The sequence below is a fragment of the Hippocampus bargibanti genome, linkage group LG22 (genome assembly GCF_051943395.1).
Source record: "Hippocampus bargibanti isolate YZ-2025 linkage group LG22, ASM5194339v1, whole genome shotgun sequence".
Taxonomy (NCBI): Eukaryota; Metazoa; Chordata; class Actinopteri; order Syngnathiformes; family Syngnathidae; genus Hippocampus; species Hippocampus bargibanti.
In genome coordinates, this window is record NC_142755.1 from 5,114,196 (window position 1) to 5,132,250 (window position 18,055).

General features: G+C 38.5%; 1 protein-coding gene across 2 annotated transcripts in view; it reads left to right on the forward strand.

Annotated features, from left to right (window-relative positions):
- cald1a (caldesmon 1a) overlaps positions 1–15,893 on the forward strand; it is a 36,091-nt gene extending 20,198 nt beyond the window's left edge. Inside the window, exons 4-15 of one of the 2 annotated variants that reach the window (XR_016113709.1) lie at positions 3,029–3,380; positions 3,528–3,691; positions 5,085–5,364; positions 8,239–8,376; positions 8,452–8,495; positions 8,621–8,696; positions 10,095–10,238; positions 10,321–10,416; positions 11,538–11,606; positions 11,714–11,766; positions 13,532–13,568; positions 14,584–15,893. Coding sequence is in view for 1 of the 2 variants with exons in the window: in XM_088989024.1 (XP_088845150.1) it covers positions 3,029–3,380; positions 3,528–3,691; positions 5,085–5,364; positions 8,239–8,376; positions 8,452–8,495; positions 8,621–8,696; positions 10,095–10,238; positions 10,321–10,416; positions 11,538–11,606; positions 13,532–13,568; positions 14,584–14,597 (1,414 nt within the window). In the remaining variant the exon portion in view is untranslated. The remainder of the gene's footprint in view (positions 1–3,028; positions 3,381–3,527; positions 3,692–5,084; positions 5,365–8,238; positions 8,377–8,451; positions 8,496–8,620; positions 8,697–10,094; positions 10,239–10,320; positions 10,417–11,537; positions 11,607–11,713; positions 11,767–13,531; positions 13,569–14,583) is intronic. The other variant, XM_088989024.1, reaches the window with a different exon arrangement.
- Positions 15,894–18,055: the final 2,162 nt, after the last annotated feature.

Here is an 18,055-nt window from a genome sequence, read left to right on the forward strand (position 1 = left end):
AAATATATGGATATATTTTTCAATAATAAATAATACATTTCATTTTAAGCGCCTTTCAAAGCGCTCAAGGTTATTGATGCAAATTTTAAAAATTGAGATGACATTTTTGCTAAAATAGAGAAAACTGTGTTTAAATGAATACATCATATAATTAAATAAATGATGAATTAAAAAAATAAAAACACGGATAAATAAATAAATACATCGCTGAATAAATAAATGAATGAATGGATGGATGAACAAATAAATAAATACTAAATACATAGATCAATAAATAAAGACATAAATTAATAATACAGACATTAATAAATGACATGAATGAATGAATAAATGCATAAATAATAAAAAAAATAATGGATGAATAAATAAATAAATACAATTAATGCATACATACATGAATACATGAATAAGATGAATAAAATAAATTAAGTAAATAAATAAAATGAATGAATAAATAAACAGATAAATAATGTATTCATTCATTCAGTTAGTTAAATAATTCAATGAATGCATACATAAATGAATGAATGAATACATAAATACATACATGAATAAATACATATATGAATAAATTCATGAATGAATGAATGAATACATAACTGCATACATGAATAAATACATAAATGAATGAATAAATACATAAATAGTTCAATGAATGATTACATAAATGAATGAATGAATACATAGTTCAATGAATGAATACATAGATACATAAATTAATGGATTAATACATAAATGCATACATGAATGAATGAATGAATGAATGAATGAATGAATGAATGAATGAATACGTAAATTAATAAATATATAAATGAATGAATTAATACATATATACATGAATGAATGAATGAATTGTATTAGCCTTTTTAGTCTCAAAGTAGATAAATTGACATTCCACAGCAGCAAAGTGATGAAAGGAAGAAGAAAGGAAAGAAAGAAGTAGAAAAACAAAATACAGGAGCTGCTGGAAAGGCAGCCACTCTAGCGGCGCAATCTTGAACTCCCAACAAATATAACGAAATATAACTGTATAAAAGACGAATTCTAAGTTGAATAAAAAATACTGTTCTATACTACAATGAGGCATTTTGTACTAAAACTATATTTTTATACGCAAATTATAAATAAATAAATAAGCTGTTGCGGTCTTTTCCCTGCACAGATACGCCGGCTAGCTGTTGGGCGTGTCTATGGCTATCTTAGAGAGCAAAGTGCTATTCATCCTTCCCCCCCCCCCCCTTTCTTAAATCCCAACGTTTGAACTCTTGATTTATTTTCGGGGCCGACCCGCCGTTTTCATTTTCAAGCATTTCTGTGGCGACGATCCGTCGGCAATGGAGCCAAATTGTCAGCGTTTGGCTGGAGACGACAGTTCCGCACCACAGAAATGTCTCCTTCTGGCTTGACCGGATCTTGATTTCTTTAACAGCACTTGTCATATCAACCCGTGGGCAAGTATCAGGGTTTGTGTGGGTTTTTTTTAAAAGGTCACTATTTCTTTAAAAGATATTTGAATTGCGCACATGGCTATTTTTCACATCTTCGACTCGACGACGCACTCCATGCACGTAAAGAAGTTGGGAGTCTCTTCTCCCGAAGTTTTGTGGTGTAGTCTCAAAAATCACCACCTGGTAGCAGTATGGTGCCAAAGGGGCAATCCGGGAAACCTGGTAAACCCAAAGAATAAATGCAGAAAGGAATTATAAGAAGCCGGTCTGTTAGCTTAATGCTACATACAATGTGAAATTCCATAGGAGGGCTAATGGAAATTAGCATTGAAGTTATTAAACATTAGAACACACATTTAACAATATTAGTTTGTGTAACGAAAATCTGCTAGCTTAATGCTACGTACAATGTGAAACTCCATAGGAGGGCTCATGGAAATTAGCACCGAAGTTATTAAACATTAAAACAACACACATTTAACAATATTAGTTTGTGTAATGAAAATATGTTAGCTTAATGCTATGTACAATGTGAAACTCCATAGGAGGGCTAATGGGAATTAGCATTGAAGTTATTAAACATGAAAACAACACACATTTAACAATATTAGTTGGTGTAACGAAAATATGTTAGCTTAATGCTACGTACAATGTGAAACTCCATAGGAGGGCTAATGGAAATTAGCATTGAGGTTATTAAACATAAAAAAACACATTTAACAATATTAGTTTGTGTAACGGATGTCTGTTAGCTTAATGCTAAATACAATCTGAAATTCCAAAGGAGAGCTAATGGGAATTAGCATTGAGGTTATTAAACATATTAAAAAAACACAAAAATGTAATATTAGTTTGTGTAATGAAATTCTGTTATGGTAATGCTACATACAATGTAAAACTGCATAGGAGGGCTAATGGAAATTAGCATTGAGTTTATGAAACATAACAAAACAATGTGAAACTCCATAGGAGAGTGAATGGGAATTAGCATTAAGGTTATTAAACATAAAAAACAATGTGAAACTCCATAGGAGGGCTAATGGAAATTAGCATTGAGTATATGAAACAAAATACACAATATTAGTTTGTGTAACAAAAGTCTGTCAGCTTAATGCTGCATACAATGTGAAACTTCATAGGCAGGCTAATGGAAATTAGCATTGAGGTTATTACACATAAAAAAAAAATGTGAAACTCCATAGGAGGGCTAATGGAAATTAGTATTGAGTATATGAAACAAAATACACACAAATGTTACTTAGTTTGTGTAACAAAAGTTTGTTAGCTTAATGCTACATACAACGTAAAACTCCATAGACAGGCTAATGGAAATTAGCAGTGAGGTTCCAGTAATTATAACAGGTAAGTGCTAAACAGCATCATAATAATAATCATTTCATTTCTAAGCGCCTTTCAAAACTCTCAAGGACACTTTACAGTCAAAGGATATTTTTTTTCTGCGGGTGAGCAGCGGCAGCCACACGCATTGTGTGACACATTGTGTGATTTGTGTGTTTTTATCACATTTAAATGGGAAATATAAAAAAATGAAATGAAAATGAAATTTTGTCTCCCGATAGCGTGCCAGAAAGCATCTCAGTGAGCAGCTCCTTCGGCGGCGAGGATGAGGACCAAGCGCTGTTGGACCGCATTTCCCGGCGCGAGGAGCGCCGGCAGCGTCGCCTGATGGAGGCGCTGGAGCAGCAGACGCAACCGGACGAGACGGAGGCCCGCGACTGCGGGGAGATTAGCAAAGCCCCGCAGGAGGACGAAGAGGTGGAGCAGAGGTCTTACTCCTGGCGTCGGGAGAAGACGTACACCTCGTGGAGAGAGGAGAAAGAACCCGAAGTGGGCGGAGAAGAACACGAGGCTGCTCCCCAGGAGGAGAAAGTGATGGAGGCGGAGCCAAGAAGGTCTTATTACAGAGAAGAGGTGATTCGTCTGTCTTTTTTTTTTTTTGATAACTAGCCTTGTCAGCACTTTGTACACAGCCATGCTTCTTTTAAAGCTCCCTATAAATAAATAAAAAATACCCGCGACTAACCCACCAGGTGCTTGTTTGTGTGCGTACGGGTGTAGTTATACGAGAGGGGACTGAGCAGGGAGGAGCAGAGGAAGCAGAATGGAGGCCTGCATGATGATGAGGAGGAGGAGGAGGAAGAGCAGGTGGAGGCTGTGGAGGAGGAAGAGGAGGAAGAGGAGGCCACTCCAATACAGTACAGGAAGTCTGAGATGACGCTCAGGTAGGCTCATGTCTTTCTTGCTAGCCAGTTTAGTTTTTATAAATTCAAAATCGGCATTAACTCATTCACTTCCAGACGATGTGCAAAAATGTGTCCACTCCAGTGCCAGGGTTTTTGTCATTATCACTCAAATTCCAGGACCTACAAAATATTGAGTTTTAAGAGTGCGTAAACATTCAATGCAGTGTAAATGCATCAGGAAAAAAAATGTTAATTCCTAAGTTATATTGGTCTGGAGTTATCTAAGCTTGAAATCGGGGCAGCTTTACAAAATGCATTACAATACATATACAGTATAGTAGTGTTTCATCAGAAAAATGTTAATTCCTAAGTTATATGGGTTGGAGTTATCTGAGCTTGAAATGTGGGCGGCTGTACAAAATACAATACAATACATACATATTAGTCTTTCATCAGAGAAAATAGTTAAATCTTAAGTTATATGTGTCTGGAGTTATCTGAGCTTGAAATGGGGGAGGCTGTACAAAATACAATGCAATACTTACATAATATTCTTTCATCAGGAAAAAAAGGAGATAATTCCTAAATTATATGGGTCTGGAGTTATCTGACCTTGAAATGGGGCGGATGTACAAATTGCAATATAATACATGTGCTTCTTTCGTCAGAAAGAATGGTTAATTCCTAAGTTATACGTGTCTGGAGTTATCTGAGCTTGAAATGGGGGCGGCTGTACAAAATACAATACAAAACATACATATTCTTTCATCAGGAAAAAAAATGAGTTAATTCCTAAATTACATGAGTCTGGAGTTATCTGAGCTTGAAATGGGGGCGGCTGTACAACATACTATACATACATATAGATTTGTATAGCGCTTCAACAACAGCTGAAACTGTAACAAAGCGCCAACATAGACAATAGGCAAATGCTGCCTCCTTGTGGGAGGGAAAAAAAAAACATTGCCAGAGGTCTGACCAGCGCTTTATCGACACCCCCTCGCAAGGTAAAACCAAAACCCGACCAAAATCGGGAATGGCGCTCCACGTCATCCTTATTAATTCCCAAATAAATTCATGAACCGCAGTGAATGAGTTAAATATGCACAATGTGATTGAATACAGGTAAAAAATTGCAATGGTAGCGGCCATGATTAATCCACCTCATATCAGATATAGGAAGTAATATTCTTTACCGAAAGGTCAGAATACCTGATAGCTCAAACACAAACTAAAAAAAAAATACATTAGCATCTGACTGAAGCTCTTGAAGCGAAACTTTTAGCCGTTTGCTTTTCAAGACGTTATGCCGGCGTTGCCTCGGGCGTCAACAAAAATAATTGAAAGAAATATCGGAATCAAATCGGGATGTCAAAATCCCTTTCCGTGCCGGCTTGAAATATTCACACTGCGTTTGTTATTTACACGGCAGCCGAGGGGGCGCGTACTCCCCCGAGGATTTCGCCGACCGGGGTCCGGTTGACGACGACAACGAGGCGGTGCGCCTGGAGGCGGAGCGCAAACTGGAGGAACTGAAACGCCGTCGCCAAGACGCCGAAAGCGAAGAGTTTGAACGCATGCGGCAGAAGCAGCAGGAGTCCGAGGCCCAACTGGAGGAGCTGAAGAGGAAAAGGGAGGAGAGAAGGAGGATCTTGGAGGAGGAGGAGAGGCAGAGGAAGCAGGAAGAGGCTGAGAGGAAAGCCAGAGAGGAGGTAGAACATCTTCCAACCATTCGGTTTTGTTTTTTGATATTTTGCTCACTTTGGTTACCGTAGCGATCGGATTCGGACATTCAAGTTACGAACAACAGTACATATGGCCATTTATGTAGTATTCTCTCCAGTTGTACATATCTTGATAGATCCTATATTTTATTCAATGTTTATTTTTCAGTATAAACCAATACAAGTTACTTATACAAGCCCGAAACATACTTATATAAAACTTAAAAATACATTCCATACAAAATATAGCACTGAAGCAACTTACGAACGAATTCAACTTACAAACAACCGTTCGTAACATATCTCGTTTGTAAGTTGGGGAGCGTTTGTATTTGCACTTTATTATATTTCTAGATGTTTGATATTTGCCATAATTTATATTAGCCTTACACACGTTCTATACAAAATATAGCACTGAAACAATTTACAAAAAGTATTCACCTTACGAACGACCGTAACATATCCCGTTCGTAAGTTTGGGAGCGTCTGTATTTGTACTTTATTATATCTCTAGATGTTTGATATGTGCCGTCACTTATAATAAGCCTTAAACATGCATTCCATACAAAATATAGCACTGAAGCAACTTACAAACGAATTCAACTTACAAACAACCGTTCGTAACGTATCTCGTTTGTAAGTTGGGGAGCGTTTGTATTTGCACTTTATTATATATCTAGATGTTTGATATTTGCCATAATTTATATCAGCCTTACACACGTTCTATACAAAATATAGCACTGAAGAAATTTACAAAAGGTATTCACCTTACGAACGACCGTAACGTATCTCGTTCGTAAGTTTGGGAGCGTCTGTATTTGTACTTTATTATATCTCTAGATGTTTGATATGTGCCGTCACTTATAATAAGCCTTAAACATGCATTCCATACAAAATATAGCACTGAAGCAACTTACGAATGAATTCAACTTACAAACAACAGTTCGTAACGTGTCTCGTTCGTAAGTTGGGGAGCGTCTGTATTTGTACTTTATTATATCTCTCGATGTTTGATATGTGCCGTCACTTATAATAAGCCTTAAACATGCATTCCATACAAAATATAGCACTGAAGCAACTTACGAATGAATTCAACTTACAAACAACAGTTCGTAACGTGTCTCGTTCGTAAGTTGGGGAGCGTCTGTATTTGCACTTTATTATATTTCTAGATGTTTGATATTTGCCGTCACTTATATAAGCCTTAAACATACATTCCATACAAAATATAGCACTGAAGCAACTTACGAATGAATTCAACTTACAAACAACAGTTCGTAACATGTCTCGTTCGTAAGTTGAGGAGCCTCTGTATGTGCACTTTATTATATTTCTAGATGTTTGATATTTTCCATCACTTATATAAAGCCTTAAACATACATTCCATACAAAATATAGCACTGAAGCAACTTACGAATGAATTCAACTTACAAACAACAGTTCGTAACGTGTCTCGTTCGTAAGTTGGGGAGCGTCTGTATGTGCACTTTATTATATTTCTAGATGTTTAATATTTCCCATCAATTATGGTTCATCCGCATTCTCCTCGTTAGCCCGACCGCCCGCCTTGGTCGTTCTTGGCCGCGTACGTGGTGCCCCCCCCCCCCTACCCCACCCGTCAACCCCCTTATCCTCGTCGTCTTGTGTCATGTTAATGAGGTCTTTTGATTTGTAATTAAAAGAGGGCCCGGGGATAGAGGGAGACTAATTAAGCAAAGACAAGGCCGCTCGGAGGCGGGCGACTTGACGCCAAGCGCCGGCCGGTCTTTCTGAGCTCGAGTACAAATGGTCCATACGCTAATAGTTTGAAAGGGCAGTTTATAGTCTTAATCGCGGCACACTGGCGCTGTACGGCGAGCCCGCGTTTCTTACAGCTTCCAGATGCTTTGAACACATTTAAAGTGTCAATTTGTCGTCATTTCACTGAAGTGTGGCCGTAAAGTCAGCTTGACATGCTTTATAATAAGCGGCAGTTGAGCAAAAAAAATGCTATTTTCATTATAAAGTACATTAAAAAAAACAAAGACAGTCAATCACAGGGGCCCCAAGATTGACCCCTGTGGAACACCGCATGACATACACTGCACCGAACGTCAGATGTTTCCTGTCCTCAAAAAGAGAAAAGGAAGACTTTATTGTAAGCGGCAGTTGAGCAAAAAAATGACAAATTCAAAAATTAAAAAGCTATCATTATAAAGTATATTTAAAAAAAACAAAGACAGTCAGTCACAGGGGCCCCAAGATTGACCCCTGTGGAACGCCGTATGACAAACACTGCAGTGTGTGTGTGTTGTCCTCAAGAAGAGAAAAGGCTTTATAATAAGCGGAAGTTGAGCAAAAAATGAACAATTCAACAAAAATTATATTTTCATTATATAGTACATTAAAAAAAGAGAGACAGTCAATCACAGGGGCCCCAAGATTGACCCCTGTGGAACACCGCATGACAAACACTGCACTGTATGTGTGTGTGTGGTCCTCAGGAAGAGAAAATGCTTCATAATAAGCGGCAGTTGAGTAAAAAAGTGAACAATTCAACAAAAATTATATTTTCAGGATAATGTACATTAAGAAAACAAAGACAGTCAATTACAGGGGCCCCAAAATTGACCCCTGTGGAACGCCGTATGACAAACACTGCACCGTACGTGTGTGTGTGGTCCTCAGGAAGAGAAAATGCTTCATAATAAGCGGCAGTTGAGTAAAAAAGTGAACAATTCTACAAAAAAAATGCTATTTTCAATATAAAGTACATTAAAAAAAACAGTCAATCACAGGGGCCCCAAGATTGACCCCTGTGGAACACCGCATGACCAAACCTGCACCGTGTGTAAGATGTTTCCTTGTGTGTGTGTTCCTCAGGAAGAGAAAAGGAAGATGAAGGAGGAGATTGAGAGGAGGAGGGCGGAGGCTGCCGAGAAGAGGAATAAGGTGGAGGAACCGGCGGAGGGCGACGAAAAACCCTTCAAGTGCGTCAGCCCTCGTGGCTCCTCCCTCAAGGTCAGTTGGATGATTTTTTTTTTGTTGAACCGGAATTGTTGATTCATCAGATTTTTTTGGGGGCGGGACTTTCAGATTGGAGAGCGTGCCGAGTTTCTCAACAAGTCCGCACAAAAAAGGTAAAACAAATCCCCACACAAACTTTTATTTGGCCACGGAAGGAATGTCAACGCCCGCCGGGAAGGTATACGATTTTAAAGTCAGTCGTTTTTGCTCCCCCTTCCCTGTCCGCCATTTCAAACAGCGCAGTAAAGATGTCCCCTTCCCCTGTGGTCTCTAAGATCGACAACAGACTGGAGCAGTACACTTCAGCCGCTCAGGTTAGCCCGTACTTGCTAATGCTATGTATTTTATAACTCATTCGCTGCCATATAAAGCGCTAGTCAGACCTCTGGCAATGTTTTTTTTTCCTTCCACGAGGGGGCAGCATTTGGCTAGCGTTGGCCATGTTAGCGCTTTGTTACAGCTTCAGCTGTTGTTAAAGCGCTATGTGCGTAAACTTTGAAAACAATTCATGGATAGGGTTCCTGTTACATCGTAAATTATGACAGTCGAGCTAGCTAACTAGCTACCTACCTAGCTATCTATTTTCTATCAGTTAATTATCTATTTGCTATCTTTTAGCTATCTTTTGGCTATCTTTTAGCTATCTTTTCGCTATCTATTAGTGGTCTTTTTGATAGGTACCTTTCTATCTATTTAAAATTATGGCAGTCAAGCTAGCTATCACGCTACCTACCTAGCTATCTATTTGCTCTGCTAGTTATCTATTAGCTATCTATTAGCGTTCTAGCTGGCTGGCTTGCTATCTAGATAAGTAGCTATTAGCTAGCTATTAGATATCTATTAGAAAGCTAGCTTTGTATGTAAAATTATATCTGTCAAGCTAACTATCAAGCTACCTACCTAGCTATCTATTTGCTCGGTTAGCTATCTATTAGCTAGCTAGTTTTCTATCTATTTAAAATTATGACAGTCAGGCTAGCTATCAAGCTACCTAGCTATCTATCTATTTGCTCTGTTAGATCTATTAGCTATCTATTAGCGGTCTAGCTGGCTGGATAGCTATCTAGATAGCTATCTATTACCTAGCTAGTTTTCTATCTATGTAAAATTATGACAGTCAAGCTAGCTATCACTAGCTATCTATTTGCTCTGTTAGTTAGCTATTAGCTATCTATTTGCTATCTATAAGTGGTCGAGCTGGCTGGCTATCTAGATAGATAGCTATTAGCTATCTATTAGCTAGATAGCGAGCTTTCTATCTATTTGAGTTACGTCAGGGCTGGGGCGTCTGGCTGCCGCTGCTCACCCACAGAAAAACTTATCCTGTTACTGTAACGTAAATTTGACAGTTTTGAAAGATAAATGAAATGTATTATTATAGAAATCAATATGTATTGTATTTTGTACAGCTGCCCCCATTTCAAGCTCAGATAACTCCAGACCCATATAATTTAGGAATTAACTATTTGTTTTCTGATGAAAGAAGAGATTCTAAGGTTTCTTCTGCTAAATTGAATGTTTGTCGTACTAATACACAATATTCTTTGCAATTTGAGTGCAAATGACAAAAACCCTGGCACTGGAGTGGACACATTTTCGCACATCATCTGGCTGTGAATGAGTTAATATCGCAATTCGATTTCATTTCCAATGCATTCATCCCTCATTTAGACCCCTGAATTAATCCCCATCGTCTTTAATCACTTTGGCAGCGTGAAAATAAGGAGTCGCGATCCCCCCGCTCGGGCGCCGTGGACCTCCCGGCGGTGACGGACAGCATACGCAACATCAAGAGCATGTGGGAGAAAGGCAACGTGTTCAGCTCGCCGGGAAGCAGCGGCGGAAGCGCCTTTAAGGTGGGTGCATCGTCGATAGGAAGGGTGGGAGGGGGGCTTTTCAGCGCCGCGTGCTCACCTTTTTTGCCCTCTGCCCCAACAGGAAGCAGCTGTAATAAAGACGGGCGTGGCGGGCCGCATCAACGACTGGCTGAATAAAACCCCAGAGAGCGGCAAGGTGTCGGGAGGAAGGCCATCGGTAGGTCGTCGCCATGGCAACGACTCCCCCGTAACTTGAAATAGGCGGCCTGGTGGCATTTTTCTTCATAATGCAGCTCAATATGTCAACCTGGAGGTGCCGTAAAAGCAGCACTTCTTAGTATTATTTTTTTATTTTTTGCTAAAAATAAATACTAATCAGCATGTCCTTTTTATAAAAGCCCACATTCTTGTTAAGTTATCATGAAGAGCTCATATGAGCTCATGCTGACTGTCCTAAATATGCCAATTTAACTGTAGAAAGCCAAATAAATTGGCTGTAAAAATTGAGTGGTATTATGCTGCCATCTGCTGGTCATTTTGGAAATAGCACATGCGAATTTCTTTTGACATAATACATTTCAAAGTTATCATAAAGATCCAATGTGAGCTCATGGTGACTGTCCTAAATATGCCAATTGAACTGCAGAAAGGCAAATACATTGGCTGTAAAAATTGAGTGGTATTATGCTGCCATCTGCTGGCCATTTTGGAAATAGCACATGCGAATTTCTTTTGACATAATACATTTCAAAGTGATCATGAAGATCCAATGTGAGCTCATGGTGACTGTCCTAAATATGCCAATTGAACTGCAGAAAGGCAAATAAATTGGCTGTAAAAATTGAGTGGTATTATGCTGCCATCTGCCGGCCATTTTGGAAATAGCACATCCGATTTTCTTTTGCCATAATAACATGAATATCTAATGAGCTCATGCTGACTGGCCTAAATATGCCAATTGAACTGCAGAAAGCCAAATAAATTGGCTTTAAAAATTGAGTGGTATTATGCTGTCATCTGCTGGCCATTTTGGAAATAGCACATGCAAATTTCTTTTGACATAATACATTTCAAAGTGATCATGAAGATCCAATGTGAGCTCATGGTGACTGTCCTAAACATGCTAATTGAACTACAGAAAGGCAAATAAATTGGCTGTAAAAATTGAGTGGTATTATGCTGCCATCTGTTGGCCATTTTGGAAATAGCACATCCGATTTTCTTTAGATATAATAATACATGTAATTTCAAAGCGCCTTTCAAAACTCTCAAGGTCACTTTAGATGATTATTTTTTGTGTTTATTTCTTTTTGTTTTTCATTTATTTCTCTTCCACAGGACCTAAAGCCTGTGGATGTGACCAATAAGAGGAGTTTATGGGAAAACAAAGGCTCCTCTCCGGCCAAGGTATGTTTGATTTGTGGGTTGTCGTATCCCAATTGCACTCCCATTCAGTGAACCAACGTCATTTTTTTCAAATTACTGTGAACATGTTTTTTTGTTTCCCTGAAAAGAACTCTCCATAGCTAGTTGATGGTACTTACAATAATGGAAAAAGCCTCCCGAGGTAAAAATGAAATAAAGTAAAAAATATTTTGCACTTGCCGCTACACTATCATCACCCATTGGCTATGTTTTTTTTTTCCTTTTTACCCCTTGGACAGCGTTCTGGAGAAATGAGATTATATTATAATAAATTGGAAAAATCTGTCTATTTTTCCACTTCGCTATCTATTAGCTATCTGTTCACTAACTATTAGCTATCTGTTTGCTAACTTTAAGCTATCTATTCACTAGGTATTAGCTATCTATTCGCTAGCTATTAGCTATCTATTTGCTAACTATTATTTGCTAGCTATTAGCTATCTCTTTGCTAACTATTAGCTATCTGTTAGCTAGCTATTAGCTATTTATTTGCTAACTATTAGCTATCTGTTCCCTCTGTATTAACTATCTATTCACTAGGTATTAGCTATCTATTCGCTAGGTATTAGCTATTTATTTGCTAGGTATCAGCTATCTATTCACTAACTATTAGCTAACTTTGCAAACTATTAGCTTTCTATTCGCTAGGTATTAGCTATCTATTCGCTAACTATTAGCTATCTATTCATTAACTATCATTTGCTAGCTATTAGCTATCTATTCGCTCGGTATTAGCTATTTATTTGCTAGGTATTAGCTATCTATTCGCTAAGTATTGGCTATCTATTTGCTAGCTATTATCTATATTCACTAACTGTTAGCTATCTGTTTGCTAACTATTAGCTATCTATTTGTTATCTATTAGCTATCTATTCGCTAACTATTAGCTATCTATTTGCTAACAATTAGCTGACTATTAGCTATCTGTTTGCTAGCTATTAGCTATCTATTTGCTAACTATTAGCTATCTATTTGCTCGCTAGCTTGCTACCTATTTGAGGTAGGTTTAGTGAACGCTGGCTCGTGTGGCTGCCGCTGCTCACCCACAGAAAAAAACTTGCAAGAATGCATTCATTGATTTATTTTCCTCTATGTTTATCTATTTGCTATCTATTAGTTATTTAGCTATTAGTTAGCTCGCTAGCTTTGTATCTATTTGAGTGCATTCATTGATTTATTTGCCTATATGTTTATCTATTTGCTATCTATTAGCAATCTAGCTATCTATTAGCTAGCTCACTCGTTTTGTATCTATTTGAGTTACTTCCGGGTTGAGTGAACGCTGGCGCGTGTGGCTGCCGCTGCTCACCCACAGGAAAAAACGTATCCTGTGACTGTAAAGTGACCTTGAAAGTTTTGAAAGGCGCTTATAAATGAAATGTATTATTATTATTATTATTGTTATAAACATATTGTGTAACTCAAGAAAAGCGCCACAAAACCAACAAGATGTCATCCTAATGTAAATCCTGCCTCGTAAAAATTCAAAATGGTGGAATTTCATTTTAATTTAAAGTGAATCCAACTGAGCTTTTTGCACGTTGGCCTTTTTGCACCCAGGAAGCACAAATCTGCTCCGCTTGCACTCTGCTTTTTCTATTTTTTATTTTATTGCCTTAATGGAGCCCGTCCTTACGGCATCTGCTTCCAATATGGCTCAATTTTGCACTTTTGGGCTCACCGTCATCACCTCGCATTAGCAAACGGCGTCCGCTGACATGAACACACTGTCCACACCCACAACGCGCACACACTCGCTGCATTTGGACTGTCGTAAATGGATGTCTTTCTCACCTAGGTCCACTTTAGGGTCACGTTTCCTTCCTTGCTTCCTTCTGTGATAGTCATTGACGGGCGCGCTGTCGGTAAGATGGATAATCGCTTCTGTTTTTTTTTTTATGTTTCAGGCGACAGGAAGGGGCGAGACCAAATCAGTCACCAATGGTAAGTTACTGTGTTTCACATAGTGATATCTTGGCTTACGAACTTAATTGTTTCCCCAAACAGAGTGTGTAAGGTGAAAAGTGTGTATCCCAAAAAATAATTTCCCATAGGAAACCATTAAAATGAGAATAATCCGTTCCCAGGTCCCCCGTAAAACATAATTTTCTACTTTCTAATTTTAGCCTTTCTAAGCCTTTCTAATCCTACTTTTTAAGCCTTACAACTACATAAAATATACCTTATTTTATGTATAATAAATATGCTATGGTATTATAATTAAAGAAATAAACTGTACTGTATAATAAAGTCAGTTTATTTACCTTTGTGATGGCTTGATGGAATGGAGTGGCCGGTTTCCTCAGCATTAAACACTTGATGAGGAACGTAACCTTTTTCTTTCACCATCTTGAGGAATGATCCCCTGTAGGTGCTTTCTCTGTGATAATTTTATCTAGTTCTTCATCAATTGTGTTCTGTTTAGCTGGGTTGATAGCTTTTTTATCTAGTTCCTCATCAATTGGGTTCTGTTTAGCTGGGTTGATAGCTTTTTGCATCAAGTGTACAGATGGCTTGTGCGGGTTGTTTGTGGAGAATGATTGATGGGATATTTTAACCTTGCAGTCTACACTCTGCATTTCAAGTATCAAAGTTCACTCTCTCTCTCACTGTCGTCTGCCTGTCTCTTTTAATGTTTAAACCACCTCCCCTCACTGCTGCGTTCTTGACCAATCACGTGGCTTTAACCGAAGACTGGGGACGGGGAATAGAGGACAAAAACAGTCGGCTGCCATTTTGTTGTTAGAAGAATGGGCTCGTTTGCGAAAGACACATCACTCATTGTGGCAGCTCCGTGTGTATCCCAAAGAATAGTTTGTATGCCAAGGTAACTTTTTCATAGATGTAACGTTCGTAAACCGAAAAGTTCGTAAGCCAAGGGGTTCGTAAACCGAGGTATCACTGTAGTATTTAGTATCTTTTATTAACAACTGAGCTCTTTATTCTCACTGTCATTCAGGTATGGGCCACTAATTGGTCACGGGCCACGAAAAATCCAAGACTTTGGCTTGATGACCAAAAGGAAGAAAAAAAATGACCATCATCCCAAAGAGGGACCCCAAGAGAAAAGAAAAAAAAAAAGTCTCAGCATTGTACACAAACATGTTTTTTTCTTTGTTCTTTTGTACGGTGGCCACTTTAGGTGCCTTTGCACGTTTGTATTTGCTTTCTAAAAGAAACCAAAAAATGCTGTGAAAATTGGACATTTTGACTAGGAAATCTTCAAAAAAAACGTAATTGCAGTGATCTCATCAACTCCTCGTAAAAATTCCATTTCTCTTTAATTTATAATTTAAGCAAAAGAAGCTTCACACTTAAACAAAACAAAAAAAATCCAACCACTTTGAGACAGAAATATAAGCACTTGTAGAATTTAGCTGCAGTCACATTTATTATGTCTTACAATAAATAACACAGCAAATGTCTGGTTACATGTATGTGAACACATATGATCATACACTATCGTATCTTAACATTCTTGTACTCATAACAAAAAAAATATGTTGCTTTTTTTGTATTCATAAACATTCCACCAACAGGCAGTGTTGATTATACAAAAGGCCATTATGATTTTTTTTATTATTATCCTCTTATTTATGTTTTATTTGTAGCTTCAGACATTCCTCTTTAAAGCAGGTGCACGTGATGCCTTATAAATATATATAAATGTAGGAGGAAAAAAAGGCAAAGCAGCCATTTTACCTTTAATGACTAAAAAAAAAATATTATTGCTTTTTATGCACGCTCAAGTAGAAATCAGGGTGCCTCCCGCTAGTCCAAGGACGAGCCACTATGTACTTTATCAGGCCTTATGATTAACAACGAGAAGCTTAACGACCGCTGAGGCAGCGTACACGGACGGACGCCTCGCAGGAAGGAAGTGTTTATGTTCCACAAGATTTTCAATAAGGATTTCTTAAATCAGCTTCCGTTGATTTCTGTTCCTGCTCCAATGTCAGACAATCACATTCCATGGCCTCAGAAAAGAGCAGGAGAGGCTGGACCAAAACTATTTTCTATTGTATGAATGTGTTTCAATGCATTTTTTTTTTTGTTTTATACCTTTTTTTGTCGGTGTTTGTTTTTATGTTCTTGTTTAACCAGAAACTTTATGTATAAGCGACGCAACACACCCACACGTTGTTATATGTTAGTGTCTGTGAAGAACATTCCCAATGTCATGCACGCTTCCCAAGTGGTTGCATGTTTTCAAAGCATTGTAACCACTGACGCAACAATGGAATAAAGGCATTGCGATTTGACAGATAATGCTGCTCGCTTCAGTCTTTTCAGCGTATCCATCACAATACAATACCAATGAGGTAAATCCAATTAGTTGAACGTGTAAGTAAAATAGGGAGAAGAGATTAAATAAATAACAAATAAATACTGTACATAAATACGATAAGGTGCTAAAATATCCTGTATGCAAATTAATACGGAAGCAAAACACACGCATGTGCAAAGTACCACAGCACGAAATAACTACGGGAAAAAACTCTTACGCGTCTCGGGTCAATCCCAGGATAATAAAATAAATATATTAAATAAATAAATAATCTAAAACATTCTTTTCTTTATAGTGTATTTTAGGTGTTCAATTACGTAACATGTTTCGGCACTGGGACACTGAACGAAGGCGGAAGTATACGCCGAAACATGTTAGGTAATTGAACACCTAAAATACACTAAGAAAATAATCTGTTTTAAATTAGATATCAAGTAGACAGGATGAACTTAATACAACTAAATAAATACGATAAACTGCAAAAAGCACACAAGACCACACGCTAAAAATACCGAGGCAAAAGCTGCATGTGCAAAGGGAACTCATGCCTTTATTTTGACATCACCAAAAAAAAAACATGGTTTCAGGCAACCGGAAAAGGAAGTGCCACAGAGCACGAAATAACTACGTAAACAAGTCTTAAGCGTCTCGAGTCAATCCTAGGGTAATGAAATAAATACATTAATTAAATAAATAAATATGATCAACTCCAAAAAGCACAGGACTACACGAATTAAAAATACGGAAGCAACATCCGCGCATGTGCAAAGGGTACTTCCTTTTCTGTCTGTGACGTCAACGTCACAGGAAACCCACGGTTTAAATTTCTTCTGAAAAAACAACGCTGCCACAGAACACGAAATAACTACGTCAAGTCTTAAGCGTGTCGAGTCAATCCCAGGGTAATCAAATAAATAAATATAAACTGCAAAAAGCACGCAGGACTACACATTAAAATTACGGAAGTAACATCTGCGCATGTGCAAAGGGTACTTCCTTTCCTCCCTTTGTTGACGTCACAGAAAACCCACGATTTGAATTTCTCCTGACGAATCAACGCTCAGGTAACCGGAAGAGGAGCAACACCCGGAGGTGCCACAAAGCACGAAATAACTGAACGTAAACAACACTTCTTCCGCATTTCGAGTCGATCACGGGGTAATAAAATAAAATCAATCAATAAATAAATTAATAAATACGATAAACTAAACACTATTGGGGTACTTCCTTTTCTGCCTTTGGTGTGACGTCACAGGAAACCCACGATTCAAATTCCTCCTGACGAATCAACGCTCAGGCAACCGGAAAAGGAGCAACACACGGAAGTGCACTAACTGACAGTAGGTGGACATTTCTTTTTAGGTTTCTCGAGTCGATCTCGGGGCAATCCGGTGTTACACCGGCGTAAATGTTACCGCGTGAACACACTAATGTTGTGTCACGTCGGTGCCTTGGTTTGGTTTATTCTGTTGCACCGTTTTGCGCACGCTTGCGTTCTGTCAGTTTTGCCGGCAAACTGTCATGTTGTGTTCGCGTGTTGCATTTTGGGTTCCGCGAGTAGCGTTTGATTCACACTTCGCTTTTCTGATTTTAATGTGTCAACAAAGCGCTCGCGTACGTCGTTTATTTCGCGTATGGTGCGTCGAGTCCTGCATTTTGTTTTTCTACTTTCCTTCCATAATTTTGCTGCTGTGAAATGTAAATGTCTCCGCTGCGAGACGAATAAATGCAAATCCAACGGATTGCGTTTTTAGGTGAGCACGATGAAGGTAGGTACCTGATTTCTTTTGCTATATGTACACACAATGATTGACACACACACACACACACACACACACACTCCTCTCGCTGTATGAACTCGCTGGTTTGTGCTCCGCCGCAGGGAAAATATTAAGGGTGCTCAACAGGTGGCGCACGCGTTTCCCCGTTTCCATATTGTTGATGCTGTGAATTACCGGGTACAATGTTGCTGAAACGCAACCCAACCCTTTTTTGGTTGGGGTGAAACGGTTTTAAATGGTTGATTTCATTCCATTGCTGGACCTCAGCTGAGGTCATGACAAACAATGTGGGGTGTTTCTCAAGGTGGGCTCAACAGGTGGCGCCGTCCCCTGGGGTCCTTTTTCATCCGTTTTCAGTTTAT